The sequence below is a fragment of the Vulpes lagopus genome, chromosome 8 (genome assembly GCF_018345385.1).
Source record: "Vulpes lagopus strain Blue_001 chromosome 8, ASM1834538v1, whole genome shotgun sequence".
Taxonomy (NCBI): domain Eukaryota; kingdom Metazoa; phylum Chordata; class Mammalia; order Carnivora; family Canidae; genus Vulpes; species Vulpes lagopus.
Window position 1 is genome coordinate 86,420,612 of NC_054831.1, and position 20,993 is coordinate 86,441,604.

Sequence of the window (20,993 nt, forward strand, 5' to 3'; positions counted from 1 at the left end):
TTTTTGTTAGGAAGTACATGATACAAGAGCCTCATACTCTATGGACTGAGCCAGCCAGGTGAGGTGTCCCAGTTGTGTTTACAGTTTTAAGTACTGTGTGTGTGATTTAGCTGTTTTACAGAAAAGGTATACGAATCAAACTAATTTAAATATATTACTCGAGGCATGTAGGGTTTTGTTGTTTTTTTTGAGAGAGAGAACATGAGCAATTTGAGAGGAAAAATCTCAGGCAGACTCCACGCTGAGCATGAAGAGCCCCATCCCATGATGCAGAGATCATGACCTTAGCCGGAACCAAGAGTCAGTTGCTTACCTGATTGAGCTACCCAGATATCCTGATAGGCATGCAGTTTTAATAATAACTTTGCAGTAGACTGATTTAAAAGGATTCTTTTGTAATTTTAATATTACATCATATAATTGTTTTAGTTAGGATTTGGGGAGACATATATATGTATGTTACACATATCCTTAATGTGTGTATCTTAATAGTTTGCATCTTTATATACACACGTGTGTGTATTAATGTATATGTGTATGTATAAAATCTTAATAGAGGCTAAAAGTGTTTACTTTTTTTAAAGATTTTATTCATTCATGAGAGACACACACACAGAGAGAGAGAGAGAGAGAGAGAGAGAGAGAGAGAGGCAGAGACAGGTTCCATGCAGGGAGCTGGATGCGGGACTTGATCCCGGGACTCCAGGATCACCCCCTGGGCCGAAAGCAGGCGTTAAACTGCTGAGCCACCCAGGGATCCCCTAAAAGTATTTTCTATTCCAAGTCCAGAACTTAAACTTGTTCTTGACTTCTAAAAGAATCCTGGAATAGATGATTCCAGTTGTAGTCCATGTTCTGTTGGGACAACTTCCTTTTTTTTTTTCTTCCTTCAGAGAAAGTATTGCCTAATATATCATTTTAAATAATGAATAGTTAAGAGTTCATTTTTGCTTCCATGTTGATATTTCATAACTTTAACATATCTTAGATGAACACAACATACAGGTTGTTGTTTTTTTTTTTAAAAAAAAAAAAAGCACAAATAGGGATCCCTGGGTGGCTCAGCAGTTTGGCACCTGCCTTCGGCCCAGGGCATGATCCTGGAGTCCCGGGATTGAGTCTCACATCAGGCTTCCTGCCTGGAGCCTGCTTCTCCCTCTGCCTGTGTCTCTGCCTCTCTCTCTCCCTGTGTCTCTCATGAATAAATTAAAAAAAATTTTTTTTTTAAATCTTAAAAAAGCACAAACAGTATTTACCACTCTCGATTTAAATTATAGACTAGATTTATTTATTTATTTATTTATTTATTTATTTATTTATTTATTTAGTTTTATATGTATATAAAACTTATATATAAGCTCCTGGGTGGCTCAGCATCTGCATTCAGCTCAGGTCATGATTCCAGGGTCCTGGGATGGAGCCCCATATTGGGCTCGCTGCTCAGTGGAGAGCCTGCCCCTCCCTTTTCCTCTGCTATTCCCCCTGCTTATGCGCTCTCTCTCTCTCTCTCTCTCTCTGTGTCAAATAAATAAATAAAATCTTTAAAAAAAAAAAAGTGAGTCTGATCCAGCTACTATTTTTATGTTGTTTATTCTGTGAACAAAAGATGAATGGTTTCTAATCCTTTTGAAAGGAAAGGGAACAAGCCAAGTGCTTACTCTTCCATTTCAGCTTGTCTTTGCTAGGACTTTTAATTACTTCTCCCAAGTAGGCCTTAGAGCTCTGAAGCCTGAATTTTCTTATGGAACCATGTAGTGGAGAAGTAGGACTCAATGTTACTGAGGATGTGGATTGGTTAGTAAATAGTTTGCTACTTCTCAAAAGATAGTTCAGAAGCAGAGAGACCTATTTGAAAATGTTGCATGATTGTCCCTCCTTTCCCCAATCTTTATAAAATCATGAAGCATAGGGAGGGTGGGGCTTATCATTAACTTGGAAGGTTCTTGGCTACAGATTTTGCTGAGGTTAAGTGCCAGAAAACACTAGGCACTGTTTACTTGATGCTATCTTGGTGAAGTTATCAGTGGTGGAAATACTTGAACATAAGACGTGGTTCCTAGGATTTGGCAGGTTGATGACAATTTTCTGGTTCCACCCAAAAATCTTATAGTGCCACTGTCATACCATGGTTGGCTAATTTAGTTTCTCTGTGGATGAGGAGTGATTTCTTCTAGCCCCTTATCTTCTTAGGAAAGTTGAAGTTGGAGATAAGTGGCTACTGTCTTGCCTTCCTTTTTTCTCTTTGGATCGTATTATTACTTGGATCTCAAGTGAAGAAATACGAAAACACATCAAGTTGGTAATAGTTTATATAGCATTGCTCTCATTTCTGAGGACTAAGGTAAACACTGAGAGTATTTTCTCTCCTTCCAAACCAAATTTTATTCATCAGTTGTATTTATGTATGTAACAGTGATAACCACAAAAATCTTTGAAAAGCTTTATAAACTGATGGCCTTTCAGAGGGGATTTACTGTGGTATTAGAATTTAATTTAAATCCGTTACTGCATTGAATTTTTAAGGCATTATTCTGATTTCTCTTGCTTTGATGAATTTTGACCTTTAATTGTGTTTTTATTTTGGTATTAAGAGGATTTGCATTTATTTTTTTCTTCTGACATTAACCATGTTGTTGGTGATAGTCTTAATTCTGGTGATTTACTTTTTAAATTCTCTTTAGGGAAGCTCTTTAGGTAGAAAAAAAATAATGCTCATCCTCAGCTCTTAAAGTAGGTTGTTAGCAAACTCTTGATTTCTTTCTTTCTTTTTTTTTTAATTTATTTATTCATGAGAGACACAGAGTGAGAGAGAAGCAGAGACACAGGCAGAGGGAGAAGCAGGCTTCACGCAGGGAGCCTGACGTGGGACTTGATCCCAGGTCTCCAGGGTCATGCCCTGGGCCGAAGGCAGGAGCTAAACTGCTGAGCCACCCGGGCTTCCCTCTTTGGATTTCTTGATCCTAATATTTTTCTTGTCAGGAGGGGAGAATGTTAAGGAATTTTTTTTTACCACAATTAGTTTGCAATTCATTGTGTTTTTTTTTTTAATTTTTGTTCATTGGCAATTATGTATTTCATGTTAAGCCGTGAGGATACTGATGGAATCAGGAACCTTGTCTCCCATGAAGGGGCATAGACATTGATTTAGCAAGAGAATGATGATTTGGAGCAATTAATTTTTCAGGCCCCCCCCCCACTATGAAAATGCATTAAAGGTGGCGTTATGTACAGTGTGTGATGTCACAACAAGAAAAAGATCAAGTGCCATAGAGACACGGCTATCAGAGAACAGGTTGTGCATCAATAGAGTTCACACAGGTTCCGTGCTTTACTACATGTCAGCAAGGCCATCTCTTCCTCTGCCTCCTCAGACTCGCCCTCCTCCTTGCCTGTGGTGGCCTGGGTCCTGGTACTGCTGGTAGTGGGACAGCAGGTGGTTCATGTTGCTCTCAGCCTCGGTGACGTCTGTCTTGTCCATGCCCTCGCTGACTGCATACCAGTCAGGAAGGCCTTGCGCCAGAATGTGCACAGAACTGCTCTCACATACGCTCGAACGGCTCCTGAATGGCCGTGCTGTTGCCGATGAAGGTGGCAGACATTTTAGCTCCCGGGATGGGATGTCAGCCATTTTTACCTTGTGGGAGATCCACTCCACAGAGTAGCTGCTCTTGTTGTTTTGGATGTTAAGTATCTGTTTGTTCACCTCCTTTATGGACGTCCGGCCCCCGAAAGTGGGGCCACAGTCAGTGGCTGTGGCAGGAGTCCCAGGCAGCCATTGTGTTCCTGGCATTGAACGTCTGCGTGAGGTCTGGCACTGTCCGGGCCCAGTACCATGGGAGCCCTCACTGGCCAGTGGGGCCAAGCTGGGCATGAAGAAGTAGAGGTGGAGACCATGTTGATGGCGAGCTTGCACAGGTCAGCATTGAGCTGGCCAGGAAAGCACAGCAGGTGGTGACTTCACTCATGATGGCTGACACCAGGTGGGTGAGGTCCCCATAGGTGGGGTTTTTAAGGTTTTGAAGCAGATGTCATAGAGGGCCTCGTTATCAATGCAGTAGGTTTCATCTGTGATTTTTACCAGCTAGTGGAGAGGGTGACATTGTAGGGTTCCACCATGGTGTCTGACACCTTAGGCAAAGGGACCACACTGAATGTGTTCATGATCCTGCCTCACTACTCCCTGGATCTTGCTGATGAAGAGGGTACCCATCCAGACCCAGGCCACCCACCCAGGGAGTGAGTCAGCTGGAAGCCTTGCAGGCAGTCACAGCTTTCAGCTTCCTTCTTCAAAATATCCAGCACCAAGTCAACCAGCCCTGAACCTTCTGTGTAGTGCTCCTTGGCCCAGTTGTTCCCAGCACCACTCTGACATAAGACAAAGTTTTCTGGACTAAAGATTTGCCCAAAGTGTCCTGAATGCATATAGTCCATGGTGCCCAGCTCCAGGCCTATGGCACCTCATAGGGAATATACTTGCCACCAGTGGCCTGGTTGTAGTACACATTGATGTGCTTCAGCTGCAGGTCACTGTTGCTGTGATAAGTGCCTGTAGGGGCAATGCCCTGCTAGTCTGATGGCCTGAGAACTTGGTGACAATCTGGTGGCTGCACTGGCTGGCCCGCAAGTGCACAATCTCTCTCACAGCAGCGGTCGGTGGTGGTGGTAGTGGTGGTGGTAGCATGTGCGGAAGGAAAGGCCAAGGCAAGAGCTGAGGAGCGGGTGCACAGAGTGCTTTTCAGTTTGTGTATTTTTAAAGATTGTATTTATTTATTCATGAGAGATACAGAGAGGAAGGCAGAGATGGGACGCCTGGGTGGCTCAGAGGTTGAGCATCTGCCTTCAGCCCAGGGCGTGATCCTGGAGTCCCAGGATCCAGTCCCACGTCGGGCTCCCTGCATGGAGCCTGCTTCTCCCTCTGCCTCTCTCTCTCTCTCTCTCTCTTTCTGTCTCTCATGAATAAATAAATAAAATATTAAAAAAAAAAAAAAAGAAAGAAAGAAAGGCAGAGATGTAGGCAGAGAGAGAAGCAGGCTCCCTATGGGGAGCCAGATGTGGAACTCGATCCCAGGATCCTGGAATCACAACCTGAGCCAAAGGCAGATGCTCAGCCACTGAGCTACCCAGGTGCCCCTGTTTTGTTTTTCCAAGTAGACTCCACACCCAGCATGGTACCCAACACAGGGCTTGGACTAACGACCCTGAGATCAAGAGTCCCACTCTTTTTTTTTTTTTTTTAAAGATTTTATTTATCTATTCATGAGAGAGACAGGGAGAGAAGGCAGAGACACAGGCAGAGGGAGAAGCAGGCCCAACGTGGGACTCGATCTGGGGTCCCCAGGATCAAACCCTTGGCCAAAGATGGCACTAGACCGCTGAGCCACCCAGGCTGCCCAAGAGCTCCACTCTTAACCAGCTGAGTCATCCAGGTGCTCCTCTTCAGTTTTGTTTTTTTTTTTAAGGAAAATTTACATTATAAAGATTTTTGCTTTCAAAATGAGAAAATATGTTTTTGAGATATAATTCACATACCATAAAATTCACCCTTTTAAAGTATGCAACTTAGTAATTTTTAGTATCTTCACAAGCTTTGGAAACATTACCTCCATCTAACTGGAGAACATTTTATCATCCCAAAAAGAAACCGGATCCCTTAGCACTTTCTCTTCTTCCCTTCCCTAGCACCTGGCAACTGCTCATCTTTCTGTGTCTCTTGGATTTGCTATTTCTGGTTATTTTGTATAAACAGAATCATAAAATATGTGGTCTTTTGTGACTGGTTTCTTTCACTTAGCATATTGTTTTCAAGCTTCATCTGCACTGTAGCATGTATCAGTATTCCTTTTTTTTTTTTTGATGGGATGGATTATTCCTAGCCATCCTTTTGTATGGATATACCATATTTCGTTTATCCATTCATCAGTTGATGAGAATTTTCACTATTATAAGTAATGCTGCCATGAACATTCACATACACGTTTTTCTGTGAAACTGTGGTTTTGGTTCTCTTGAGTATATACTTAGGAGTGGAATTGCTGAATGTTTTTATAACTCTCTGTTTAACTTGTTTTTGAGGAACTGCCAAATTTTTCCACAGTTGCACAGTTTTACATTCCTGCTGGCAATGCATGAGGATTCTAATTTCTCTGTATACTCAAAAACACTTGTTAATTTCCTTTTTTGTTTTTTTATGGCCATATTAGTAAGTTTGCGGTGATATCTCCTGGTTTGATTTTGCATTTCTGTAATGACTACTGATGCTTACCATCTGGTGTATACTACCCATTTGTATATCTTCTTTGGAGAATGTCTTTTGTAATTGTTTGCACGTTTTTTAATTAGATTTTTTTTTTTATTGGTGAGTTTCTCTCAGAATTATTTACCTTTTTTTTAAATGTCATCCTCTAATAGCAATCTAATAGAGAATCGTTTTTGAATATAAAGAGTTTGGTGACATGTTGAATAACACAATATATAGTCAATATACAATTAAAAATCTACAGATTATATACAATAGAAAATACATAGTTGTCACAAACTTCAGCTATTTCTGAGTAGAGTAAAATGAACACTCAATTGTATACCTAAGGAAATGTGCTTGTTTATTTTCTGGTAATTTGGTAGGATTTAAAGAGTATGCAGAAGTAGTGGGTTGGTAATGAGAGGTTTAGAAATTACATTGTAAGGTAAAAGATTTAGGATTTAACTCTAAAATTATAAGTGGTGAATAACATTTAAAGCTAGAGTTTAGGGGCAGCCCAGGTGGCTCAGCGGTTTAGAGCCGCCTTCAGCCCAGGGCCGGATCCTGGAGCCCCGGGATCGAGTCCCACGTTGGGCTCCCTGCATGGAGCCTGTTTCTCCCTCTGCCTGTGTCTCTGCCTCCCGCTATTTCATGAATAAATAAAATCTTTTTTTATAAATTTTTTTTTAATTTTTTTATTTATTTATGATAGTCACAGAGAGAGAGAGAGAGGCAGAGACACAGGCAGAGGGAGAAGCAGGCTCCATGCACCGGGAACCCGATGTGGGATTCGATCCCGGGTCTCCAGGATCGCGCCCTGGGCCAAAGGCAGGCGCCAAACCGCTGCGCCACCCAGGGATCCCCTATTTCATGAATAAATAAAATCTTAAAAAAAAAAAAAAAAAGCTAGAGATCCAGGATTTTTTGAGACTTATTATTAATAACTAAAGAAGGGATTTAAAACTTGCAAGTTCTCTTGCTATTTAAATAGGACCCAACCAAGAAAAAAATGAGCGGTGTGAATACTTATAACTATGGATTTATTGGTTAGTTCAGCATTATATTCCACATGCTTGTTGTGTTTGTGAGAATCATAAGGTATATTTTGGTACCTCTTGTCATGTATAAGGCTTTATGGGCTTTTTGTTTTTCTCTTTGTTGTTTAGTAGGGTTTTTTTGTTCTCCTATTCTTAGTAAATAGAATCCAAGAATGACTTTTAAGTGCCTTTAAATACTGCCACCTAACAGTTGTTAAATGTTGGCCCATACTTAGCCTAATCCTGTTCTTGGCTCTGCTGTGGCTTAAAAAACAGCTCATTTCTAAATGGAAGACCATATTTAGAACTACTGGGTGGGGGCCGTGATGAGGCCTTCTTGCTGGGGTGGGAACTCAAATTTAAGAATTTAAACCTGCAGGGTATAAGTGTCTTTAAACTTGTTATATTCTAGTTTGCTCCTATTAGAAAGAGAGCTATTTCTTTATGGGAGATTTGTTAAACTATTGTTTAGGTAAAATGTCATGTATTTCTTCTTTTTTTAAGATTTTATTTATTTGAGAGAGAGAAATAACAGGAGAGAGTACAAGCAGGGGACAGGGAAGAGGGAGAGGGAGAATCAGACTCCGCGGTGAGCAGGGAGCTCCACACAGGGCTTGATCCCAGGACTGTGGGATCATGACCTGAGCTGAAGGCAGACGCCCTTCATATATTTATTTCTAGTAGCAACAGTAGAGATAGGACACGGAGGAATGTAGTAAGGAGTCACATCCTTTATTTTATTTTATTATTTTTTTAAGATTTTATTTATTTATTCATGAGAGACACAGAGAGAGAGAGGGAGAGGCAGAGACACAGGCAGAGGGAGAAGCAGACTCCATGCAGGGAGCCCAGTGTGGGACTCGATCCCGGGTCTCCAGGATCACACACTGGGCCGAAGGTGGCGCTAAACCACTGAGCCACCCGGGCTGCCCCTCATCCTTTATTTTATTTTATTTTTTGTAAAGATTTTATTTATTTATTCATGAGAGGGAGAGAGAAAGAGAGACAGAGAGAGGGAGAGAGACATAGACACAGGCAGAGGGAGAAGCAGGCTTCATGCAGGGAGCCTGATGTGGGACTGGATCCAGGAACTCCAGGATCACACCCCCTAGGCTGAAGGTAGGCGCTAAACCGCTGAGCCACCCAGGGATCCCTCATTCTTTATTTTAGATGTACTGTATTTGACCAGCTGAATCCAGAGGGTAAAGTATTATTAACATCTGTTTGTAGGTAAATAATAAAAATAGAAAGTGATCAAGGCCAAGAGATACCACAGCAGATTGTGATATGCAAAGTGGGAACGTGGGAGCATTTTAGAGTTCTTTTAGGGAGCCATGACAGGGTCTACTTGGAGTGTAGAGTGGAACATGGGTCATCAGAACAGTGGAGGGCGTGGGCACAGTGAGGGTGTGATAAAGAGAAATGCCTTCTGGATTTTCAGATGATTAGATTATTCTTTTCAGGGACTGAGACCTGGGTAATTTTAGGTAGTTTTGTACTAAACTCAGTACTTCATATGGCATGCATAGGTAATTGTGTAATTCTGTTTGGGAGAGAAAACGCCATTTAAATCTTACTTAGAGATAAGTGAAATTGATAGAATTATTAAGAAAAGTGATATGACAAAAAAAAAAAAAAGGAAAGTGATATGACAAAAAAATCAGTCCCCAACGGAGTATTTGTTATCTGTCGGAGATACAATCAAAGGATTCCCCCACCCACCACATCTAATAGCACAGCAGGGAGAGCACAGCAGGGAGAGCCCCACCACTTTGTAGCCCTGCCCCTCACAGTGTCACAGTGTCGCCTGCAGCAAGAGTTCTGGAACAGGTTGGACTCAGGCTCCCACTGACCTTGTTGATAGAAGAGACTGGGCATCTTTCCAACAACAGCCCCAAAGTGGCAATGACCCTAATTCTCTGAGAGAGTCTCAGGAGAGAGCCTGAAGATCCCTGAGCCTCAGGGATGTGGCAGGGAGAGCTGCACAGGAAAGATTCCCAGGGACAGAAAAGGGAGCATTAAAAATACATTTTGGAACCAAGTAACCTACTGACTACATATGTCCACTGCAGTTCTAGTACAGATTCCCCCCAGCAACCCCCCCATGTTAGTGAGTGTCTCGTTTGTTTGGCTGGCAGAGCCAAATTAATGGCCATAGAAGTCCACAAAATGTAAAAAAGATAGATACTTAGGGATTCTGTTGTTTCGCAAGTTATTTTTCACACAGATGGTGGTCACTAGATACTTGCTGCACGTGGTTGCCTCTTTTTTCCACCCTACCTGGTAGTATTTTATTTTAAACACATTTCTTGGTGGAGCCCAAACTTATCACCAGCGTATAGAAGATAGGCCAGTGTTGGAAGGTCTGTGCAGTGAAGTCGGGATCATCCCAGCATGTGGAGCCTCCAGGGTCATAGTGGAGGTTTTTTTTTTTTTTTTTTTTTTTTTTTTGTCATTTCTAGTTTTGTTTTCTGTTGGAAGGAGTATTAGTACATGATTCTAAAGTGGTGAAGTTTAATGGAGAAAAAAAACTTCACCTGGAAATGTTTGTGTTTTTCTCTCACCAAAGAGAAAATGGGGATTTCTAAGACAGTTGGAATTTCTTTCCCCTGTTATCTTTTACCTTGATGTGTGATGATCAAATTTCACATCTCCGGGTTGCTAGGAGACAAGCAACCTATCTCATAGATACTGACACATAAGACCTCTTTATTCTTTGGACTTCTGTATTTCTCAGAATTGTCATGCTTCCTTTCTAAACCCTAAATTATGCAGAGGTAACATGATTATTTGACCAAGCTCAAGAAATCTAAAACGGGTCAAAAATTCCAAGCTTAGTTTAGATAAAGGGCATTACTGGCTACAGTATATCGAGGCAGCATTCCTGTAAAGTCCATATTTGCCTCTATTTTTGCTGTTGACTCTTCTGTGACATTCTCAGGGCACGAAAGTGGTTAGGTGGGGGCAGCCTGGGTGGTTCAGTGGTTAGGCACCGCCTTTGGCCCAGGGCCTGATCCTTGGAGACCCAGGATCGAGTCCCACATCGGGCTCCCTGCGTGGAGCCTGCTTCGCCCTCTGTTTGTGTCTCTGCCTCTCTCTGTGGCTTTAATTAAGATTAAAGCCATTTAATCTTAATTAAAATTAAGATTTTAATAAAATCTTAAAAAAAAAAGTGGTTAGGTGGGAGTAGGCTGAGAATATTCTGTCTAGAGCTTCTTATGATGTTAAAAGAATTATAAGTGAATCATGGCCCCAGGAACTCTGTTTCAATAATTAACTGATATGGTGTCTCAGGAACATGTGGCTTTACTGTACTATTTTGCCTTATTAGCCATCTTTAAAAGAAAAATTGATCTTCGGTTACAATTCTTTGGGTAGTGCCTTAAGTTTAACATTAGAGTACTAGGGTTCAAAAAAATGTACCCAGATGGTAGATGTTGGTAATAATTTGGCACAAGAATTCCTTTGAAATTGAATACATTGCAGTATTAATCAGAAAAGTGTTGTTGGCTTCTGATTTTGAATAGCATAGGGATTAGAGACTGAAATGGTTAATTAAAATTTAAGGAATTAGGAAGCTCTGCTTCATGTTACTGGAGATCAGGCTCTCTGTTTTCCTGTCTCAACTCAAGGTAAATTCTCTATAGCAGTTGGTTTAGAGAGATGTGTATTTTACAAGTAGCCGAGGTGACTCCATATATTATGATGACATATGGCAAGACTCAGACCCCTAAATCATTTACATTGGTAAATACTCTGCTACTTTATAGATTGACTCCAGTTCTTAATTTTTTAAAATGAGCTGTAGTTTATTATTACACTAGAAAAATTAAATGTCTTGTTCTATGAAGATGAGTTGGCAGTGGCAGAAGGACACACTTTTCAGTGTGAGTTATTTAAGGTAACTAGGGCTGTAGATTTGATCGAGAAAGTGGCTGAGATAGGGAAGAGGGAGATTTATTAAGAGGTTATATATGTAGAATTACATAAAATTTTATTTTTTGTAAATGTCTCAAATATTTAAGATTTAATTTCTCTGTGCAAACAATATAGTGGTAAACCTTGGTTTTCTGTGATTATTAACGGATTATTTTTCTTTTTTTAAGATTTTATTTATTTAAGAGAGAGAGAGAGAGAGAGAAAACGGTCAGTGGAGAGGGGCAGAGGGAGAGAGAGAAGCAAATTCCCTGCTGATCAGGAAGCCCAATGAAGAGCTCCATTCCCAGACCAGGACATCATGACCTGAGCCAAAGGCAGACTCTTGGTTGACTGAGCTACCCAGGCACCCCTAGATTATTTTTTTTAAAGATTTATTTATTTAAGATTTATTTTATTTATTCATGAGATGCACAGAGAGAGAGAGAGGCAGAGACACAGGCAGAGGGAGAAGCAGGCTCCATGCAGGGAACCTGATGTGGGACTCCATCCGAGGTCTCCAGGATCACGTCCTGGGCTGAAAACGGTGCTGCCCAGATTATTCTTTTTAACTCAAAAAGTTATACAAGTGCTAAATGTTCATTACAAAAAAAATTGAGATATACATATAAACAACAAAAAGGAAAAATTCCCTTATGATTGTATCATCTAAGGATAAACGTTGTGAACTATAGATTTCTCTCATCATTAAGATGGCTGCATGGCTCAGTGGTTGAATGCCTGCCTTTGGCTCGGGGTGTGATCCTGGAGTCCTGGGATCGAGTCCTGCATCAGGCTCCCTGTGAGGAGACTTCTTACTCTGCCTATGTCTCTGCCTCTCTCTCTCTCTGTCTCTCGTGAATAAATAAAATCTTAAAAAAAAAAAAAAGAAAAAGATGTCTTTCACAACCAGATTCTATTATGCATGCTGTTTGTTAAATTTTGCTTTTTTCATGTAACAGTAAGATTAAAATGTCTGTTAAGCCATCAAATTTTCTTTATTTTCATTTTTATGGATGCTTTAGTGATCCTTTGTGAGATGAACTAAAATTTCTTTAATAAGTCTCCTATGGGTAGAGTTTAGGTTGTTTCTGTTTTTTTGCTGCAATAACTTTTATATCTACCTTTTTTTGCCTCCTTGACTATTTCCTTAGGATAAATTCCCCAGAGCAGAATACTTTGTAATGGATTTACACGTTTTAAGGCTTTTGAAACATGTTGCCAAATAGCTAGCTTTCCAGAAGGGCTGTTCCAGTTTTCAAGTTCTTCTCTAACTGGCTTTTATACTTGGATTAAAATGTGGAATTTTTATTTAGTTGCAGAATGAGGAAGAGCCTGGAGAACCAGAACAGGCTGTAGGTGACGCTCCTCCACCTTACAGCAGCATCTCTGCAGAAAGTGCAGGTACGTAACTGTGCGAGATGACTCTTGAACTCTTGAAGTGCACTTTAGCCAGAGGCTTGTCCGGTATGTGTTTGTTCATCTTTGCCTTTGCTTCAGCTTTCCCAAAGAAGTCTGACATGATTTGTAGTTTGTTGTCAAAAGTGAAAAAAACTCTTAATTACTGTTCTGAAAAACACTTAAAACTCCATTTTGGTATGGCTTTTTTATGGAATTCAATTTCATTCCAATAAAACATGAAGGAAATAGAAATTTAGCAACAGATGATTACCTGATTTTTCTTTTTTTTTTTTTTTAAGATTTTATTTATTTATTTATTTATGAGAGAGAGAGAGAGAGAGAGAGAGAGAGAGAGAGAGAGAGAGAGGCGCAGAGACACAGGCAGAGGGAGAAACAGACTCCAGGCAGGGAGCCTGATATGGGACTCGATCCAGGGTCTCCAAGATCACACCCTGGGCCGAAGGCGGCACTAAACTGCTGAGCCACCCGGCTGCCCCTGATTTTTATTCTTTCTGTAGTTTCCTCAATTATTTGGCTCTTTGCGATTCTAGTGCCTGCAACCTGGAAACAGAGTATGTTTGATTTCTTTTGTGCTAGTAAATTCTTGATAAAAAAAAAAAAAAAAAACACAAAAAACTGGAAGTCTCTCAGCTCTTCCATAATGTTCCTCATAGTTTAAGCCCTCCTTAAATAATCTTTCACCCTCACATCTTCTGCAAGATTTTTAAATTTTCACATATTAATGTAGAAAGGATGGGGAAGAGAAAGAAAATCTCAACAGTTGAGGACTTCTGGTAGTTTAAAGCTGCCTGATAAGTAATTCTACTTTAGTTCTGGAAAGTTGACTAGTTTTGGTGGAATATCTTCCATTTTCTCTAAAAAAGAAGTGTGGCAGAGTGGTAAATATTTGGCCCATGGTGCCACCACTGAACCCGTCCTACTCCCAGGGTAGATAGGTAAGTTGAAGATAGCATCTCTCCAAAACACAGCTTCAGAATCCTTTTCAGTACAGCGCTTGGGGCAGCTATTGTGAGTTGATGTGGAGTTAAATTTGTTGGTCTCTGTGACCCAGAGGCTGCCTTTATAATGAAGCAGAACATGGGTCAGGGGATCCCTGGATGGCTTAGTGGTTTAGCACTGCCTTCAGCCCAGGGTGTGATCCTGAAAACCTGGGATTGAGTCCCACCTCGGGCTCTCTGCGTGGAGCCTGCTTCTCCCTCTGCCTGTGTCTCTGCCTCTCTCTCTCTGTGCCTCTCATGAATAAATAAATAAAATCTTAAAAAAAAAAAAAAAAAGAACATGGGTCAGATCTTTACCTCCACTCTGGCTTCAATTTTTTTTTTTAAGATTGTATTTATTTATTTATTCATGAAGGGCACACAGAGAGAGAAGAGACATAGACTGAGGAAGAAGGAACCTCCCTGAGGGGAGCCTGTTGCAGGACTTGATTCCAGGACCCCAGGATCACGACCTGAGCCAAAAGCAGATGCTTAACCACTGAGCTGCCTAGGGGCCTCTTTTTTCTTTTTTTCAAGATTTTATTATTTATTCATGACTGTCTCCTTGTATTAATTTTGTTTATAAACATCTAAAACTAATAATGCAAAAATAAAAATAAAAAAAAATAAAACTAATAATGCTAACTTAAGGTTTTTTGCAGAATTCTAGGGTGTCTCATGGAATTGAATGAGAACACCAAGACTTGGGAAAGAGTTGCAGTGCCATGCCAAATTCAATCATTTCTACCCAGACTATAAGTACTGATTTTCCATTAATAATATATCCAGTGAAAATTCTAACTGGTTAATAAGAAATTTGGGATCCTGTTTCAGTAATGATAAAAGTCCTTTAAGTACCCAAAATCATTTGGAGGTAATTTTTCCCCAAATATCTGAGTTTCTACCTTCTATAATTGAAAAGTCTTATAACCATTTTCAATAGAAATCCTTGTCTCAAACACTTCTCTCCCTTATTCACTTACCATTCATATTCTTTGTTTAAATTTTTCCTTATGGGAAGCTTGGGTGGCTCAGTGGTTGAGCATATATATGCCTTTGACTCAGGGCATGATCCTGGGGCCTGGGGATCAAGTCCTGCATCAGGCTCCCTGTGAGGAGCCTGCTTCTCCCTCTGCCTGTGTCTCCACCTCTCTCTCTCTCTGTGTCTCATGAATAAATAAATAAAATCCTTAAAAAATTTTTTTTTCTCTTACAATTTAGGTTACAATCAGAAACATTCTCTGGAAGGTATTCTATTCCATGCTGTAGTGATTCCTTTATTCATTGAGATTTGTAGAACTTTGATTAAAGAATCAAATTTCCCTTTGCTGTCAGATGGTATTTTCTATATTGTCCTTATGAAATCTCTTTAACCTCTTTCTTTTTTATTTTTGTTAATCTTGCCATGGGCCTCAACAGCAAATAACAGACTTTTTAAGATTGAGTATAAGGTAGAGGTGAACTATTTCTAGAATAGAGCCTGAACAATGCTCTCTCAAATAGTCTTTGAGTTTTATGGCATTTCATATAACCACACAGAGGCCTTAAAAATAAAATAGACAACCAAACTTTTAATTTATTTTTTAATTTTTATTTTATGTAGGCTTTACACCCAATGTGGGGCTTGACTCACAGCCCTGAGATCAAGAGTCTCATGCTCTACTGACTAAGAGCCACCCAGGCACCCTATAAACCAGACTTTTAACTTCCTGGGTCTCTGTTGAGCTCTTTGAGTTTCAGATAAGTGAAGAAGTTTCAGAGAGATGTTTTTAGAGATCATAAGTTACTCAAGAACATTAATCTTTTAATTGTGTATGAACTGGGATTTTGCATTATTACTTTTTTTTTTTTTTAAGGAAACCTTTAAAATGGCTTAAATGGCCTTTCCCTCCTTTGTTGTTGAATTAGCATTACTTTTTTTTTTTTTTAAGATAAATGCTGACTATGTACCTACTAGTCCACTTACGAGAAAAAGTGGTTAGAAACAAAATGACATATGCATATTGGTAGGAAAAAAATGAGCACAAATTATTTTGCATACTTTACCTGTTTTAATTTGTGGTATATAAATTGAACAGTCTAAGAAATATTGGAGTTTTTTTGTTCTAAATGTATTAAATAAACTTGAAAGATTGTCATTAGACTTTTCATGGAAACTTAAAATTATATGACTATCTATATTGATGAATCCCATTTAAAAAATCATTTTAAATAGGGAAATAAGGGATTCCTGGGTGGCGCAGTGGTTTGGTGCCTGCCTTTGGCCCAGGGCACGATCCTGGAGACCTGGGATCGAACCCCATATCCGGCTCCCGGTGCATGGAGCCTGCTTCTCCCTCTGCCTGTGTCTCTGCCTCTCTCTCTCTCTCTCTCTCTCTCTCTGTGACTATCATAAATAAGTAAGTTGAAAAAAAATTAAAAATATTAAAAAAAATAGGGAAATATGTTTTCTTCAACTTAAGGCAGTAGTAGATATCAGTTTTATTCATTTATTCAGAATTAGTAAGGTGATGGGCTAACTCATATTGTGCTTTTCATGTTCTAATGACTTAGTTTGATTTGGTGAAAAATAAAAAGAAACTGGATAGGAAATTATGCAGTGATTTGTAATGCATATGTATATATACACGTCTATGCATGTATCTTAAATAGCGATTTTGACATGAAAAAAAAAGTTATTTTTTTTTTTTAAGATGTATTTATTCATGAGAGAGAGAGAGAGAGAGAGAGGCAGAGGCACAGGCAGAGGGAGAAGCAAGCTCCATGTAGGGAGTCCAACGTGAGACTCTACCCTAGGTCTCCAGGATCACGTTGGGCCAAAGGCGGCACTAAACCACTCAGCCACCCGGGCTGGCAAAAACCAAGTTCTTTAGATTGGATTAGGTGGCAATTTTAGTTTCAATAGCACATTTTCATATATTTTCTTCTAAAAGCTGTGATATTTTATTTTTCATAATTAGATTTCTATACCATCTGGTATTTTTTTTTTTCTGTGTAGTGTAAGGTAGCAGTCAAGATCAATTTGTTTTTCCATATAGATAGCCAGTTGTTACAGTGCCATTTATAAAAAAGGCCATTCTTTCTCCACTGCTCTGCACTGTCACCTTTATTGTAAATCAGGTGACCATGTCTATGTGGATGTTTTTGGACTCAGTATACTGTTCTTTGGTCTGTTATTTATATTTATGCCCATCTTTTACTGTTTTAATTATAAAGTTTTATAATCTGATATCTGGTAATGCAGGTCATTCAGACATTTTGTTTTCCAAGATTGCTTTGGCTTTTCTTGGCCTTTTGTATTTCCATAAATGTGCTACAATTAGCTTGTCAATTTCCATAAAGTGTAACAAAACAATAACTGGAATTGTAGTTGGAATTGCACTGAATCTGGGGGGTCAGTTTGAAGAGAATTAACATGTTTATAATAATGCTTCCAGTTTATAAACATGACCTATCTCTCAACCTAATTAATATCTTTAATCCTCTCAGTAGTATTTTGTAGGTTTCAGTATGGAGAACTTGAATATTTATTAGTAGATTTATTCCTCATAATGTTGTAAAAAATGTTCCATATGTAGTTTTATTTTCTATTTGTTGCTGGTATATGGAAATACAGTTGATGGTTTACACCCATCTAGAGACTTTGTATGCAGAGACTTGCTTAAATAATATATTCTAACAGTTTGTAGATACTCTTGGGTTTGATACATATACAATCATATTCTCCATGATTAAGGACAATTATTTTCTTCCCTTCTTATACTTAATGTCTGCTTTTCCTTTTCTTGCCATATTACATCAACTGGTAGGACCTTTGAGGTAATGTTTGATAAGAAGTAGTGAGAGTAGGCATTTTTGTCCCAATTCTCTAATCTTAGGGAAGAAAACTTTTAAAAATTTACAATTAATTATAATACTTACTCTAGGTTTTTTTTTAATAAATTAATTTTTATTGGTGTTCAATTTACCAACATACAGAATAACACCCAGTGCTCATCCCGTCAAGTGTCCCCCTCAGTGCCCGTCACCCATTCACCCCCACCCCTACTCTAGGTTTTTATAGAAACTTATGACCAGATTAAGGTGTTTTCTTTTATGAATAGCTCTTTTTTTTCTTTTTTTTAAAATTATATTTATTTATTCATGAGAGACACAGAGAGAGAAAGAGAGAGAGAGGCAGAGACACAGACAGAGGGAGAACCAGGCTCCACACAGGGAGCCCGATGTGGGACTCAATCCTGGGGCCTCAGGATCACACCCTGGACTGAAGGCAGGCGCTAAACCGCTAGGCCACCGGGGCTGCCCTGAATAGCTCTTTTCTAATAAATATTGAGCTTCTTATAATAGGAGTTAATGAGAATGAAGATGCAACATTAAAAAGAGGAAATGAAATATTTAATTCAAATAAATAATGCCTCTGTAACTGAATTAGTTACCTTAGGCACATCATACAAAACAATACCTGGTAAAACTAATGTGTAAGAGTCAAAGTGCTAAAGCAAACCTGTGAGAAATGAATTTTAACTTTTTTATTAAGTTGGTTTTCCTATTTATAAATGGGAGGGAAACCATGGTACAGTTTACAGACATACCGGTGAGGTATTTTTGGCTTACATGTTGTCTTTATGCCACTATTAAAATTGTGAACGTACTATGTAACAGTTGGAAAAAAGTGTCCAAAGGCATTTGGAAGAGAGGGCAGAGTGATTTAAGTGAATAAATGTAATAATTGAAAGGTGAATAAGTTTAAAAATAATTCTTGATCTCTTACATTCATACAAAACATTTGATTCATTTATTCTATATGTACTCTTAAAGGAATGGCTGGTTTTTGTATGCCAGGAGTTAGTGAAAATCTTTTTCCTCAGTTTAGCTAATGGTCATATAATTGTGACTTCCTTTTTATTCTGCAGCATATTTTGACTACAAAGATGAGTGTGGATTTCCAAAGCCTCCATCTTACAATGTGGCAACAACACTGCCCACCTACGATGAAGCTGAGAGAACCAAGGCTGAAGCTACTATCCCCTTGGTTCCTGGAAGAGTAAGTCCAATTTACCATGTCACTTGCTGGCTGCTAAATGGGAATTAGGTTCTTTTCATTACCCACTTTTGATATATTATTTATGATTGTACTGATTAGTAAAAGTATAGCTAGTTGGGTTTTTAAAGATTTCATTTATTTGAGAACGAGAGAGACAGAGAGAGAGAGAGATAGAATGAGTGGGAGAAGGGTTAAAGGGAGAGGGAAAAATAGACTCCCTGCTGAGCACAGAGCCCACCACAGGGCTTGATCCTAGGACCCTTGGACCATGACTTGAGCCAAAGGCAGAGACTTAACCAGCTGAGCCACCCAGGTGCCCCATGTACAGCTAATTTTTAAAAACAGGTACATTTTCTTTTGGGGTAATAAACTCTTAATTCTTCCTGAAAATGATACAGTAAAAGGTACAAATCAACAGAAGATCACTAGTCAGGCCAGCTTATTTTCTCTGTCTGTACTATTACCACCATTTTCTCAACTTTTCTGCCATGAAAGCCCCTGTCTTAGAGCAGGGGCTGATTTAGGAAATACACTGACTTGACCTTGATCCTGCACATTTCATATTTTGGTATGAGGTAGATAGCTGCTAGGGAGATCTATAGAGAGAATAAGTTCAACTTTATAGAATTAAGCTTATAGAAGGGTCCCCTGCCATACTGTCGATGAGCCAGCAGCAGTCCAGATGGCTCCTCTGTGAGTACATAGTGAATTCAGATCCCATCTAGCCTGATGTTGATTCATGGGAGTGGGGACTGGGTATGATGAAAGCCAAGAGAAAACTTTGAGGCATTCTTTGTTTTTTAATGTCAGATCTGCAAATAGCTAGATGTGATTTCATAAATACTCATCTAGATTAAAGCTGATGGAAGATAGGGGCCTTAGGCCAGATACTGGGAAAAGATGGGGTAAGATCCATTCCCTAGGAATGTGGGGCAGTCAGGGTTGTAGACTCTAGTCCTGACAGGAAACTAGCATGAACAGTGAGAACAAAAACAGCAGTTTAGCCTGGGCAGTGCAGTGGCATAGGCCCCAGAAGTTCAGGCCTTAGGGTAGTGAACTGTTTACAGACCACAACTACTATGAGTGATGGAGCTTCTGAAACCACTGCTTGACAAAAATAATAATGTAAGCCCAGTGTAGGCTGTAAGGAGAAACTAGCAATCTTCAAGGAACTTATGGTCTAAGGGCAAAACAGTCTTAATATAATAACCATGTATTGGAAGCAAATGACATGCTTGATACTGTGTTCAGTTTCCAATGTATTGTTTCTAGTCCTCACAGTAACTTGTGAGGTAGATATTATATTGTCCCCATGTACAGATGCAAAAATTGAGGCCCAGAGAGATTAAGTAATTTGCCCAAAGTAATGTAGTTAATAAGTAGCATAGGTGAGGGTCACACTCAGATACTCTAGACTCCAAAGGCCTATGTGTATTCTGTAGTCCTTTTAGACTGTATGGTAACTGTCCGATGGAAATACATCGGCATATTAGCTCTGATTAATAACTGAACTCCTTAGAATACTTTTATTTGACAAGTATACATAATTAGGAATTTTTCAAACATTATTTAGCAAATGTGTAGAGAACTTTATACAATGTGCTATGTATTTTGCAATGGATAGGTAGAAAACTTTGAATAAGGCGATATTCCTGCTGTACAAGCACTTAAATATAGCTGGGGAAAAGGCCCACAAATACCAGTATCTAAGCAGTAGTACAAGGATATAGTGAGCTTTAAGAGCTGTGACTTTTTACTGTGTGATTATGGGGAAGATGGAATTTGAAATGGACACTGAGTTTTAATGGATAAGAACATTCCAGAGGGGAAAGGGCAGAAAGCAGATGTGAATTTAGCCTGGTGGGGGGTAGGGTCTGTGAATGTAGAAATTGATTTTGCTTGAGCAAAGAATTTATGACCAGACTATAGGTTGTGGAGTGTTCTGAATGCTATGCTGAGGCATTTAGACTTACATAGAGGTCACACAGACTGTTTCACAGTTTTTTAGCAGGAATATGGTAAGACAAGAATGGTGTTTTAGAAACATTAAGTCAGCAACAATTTGTAGGAGTCTAGTAGTAGAGATACCCAGGACAGCAAGAACAGTTAGAAGGCACCTGTAATATTATTATTACTAGAAATTACTTCCATGTCCTTTTGTAGTATATCTTTGAGTATTGATGCAAAAAAACTAATTAGTGTCTAATAATTAGGTAAAGCATTATTTTTCCTAATAGGAAGTCAGAAACTGGATATTTAATATTTAAAAAAAATATAAACCAAAAACATTATTGTAAGAATTTCTAACAGAAGTAATGTGTTATTAGAAATGGAAGCTGCCACTGACACTTTGTTCTCCA

The 20,993-nt window shown here is 39.2% G+C and overlaps 1 protein-coding gene and 1 pseudogene across 2 annotated transcripts in view; one reads left to right on the plus strand and one right to left on the minus strand.

The window, feature by feature from the left end:
• Positions 1-20,993, plus strand: part of NDFIP1 (Nedd4 family interacting protein 1) — a 67,907-nt gene that overhangs the window by 16,338 nt on the left and 30,576 nt on the right. For both annotated transcript variants that reach the window (XM_041766631.1, XM_041766630.1), the window contains exons 2-3: positions 12,507-12,594; positions 18,503-18,633. In XM_041766631.1, coding sequence (XP_041622565.1) covers positions 12,507-12,594; positions 18,503-18,633 — 219 coding nt within the window. The remainder of the gene's footprint in view (positions 1-12,506; positions 12,595-18,502; positions 18,634-20,993) is intronic.
• On the minus strand, positions 2,707-4,755 carry LOC121497251 (annotated as a pseudogene).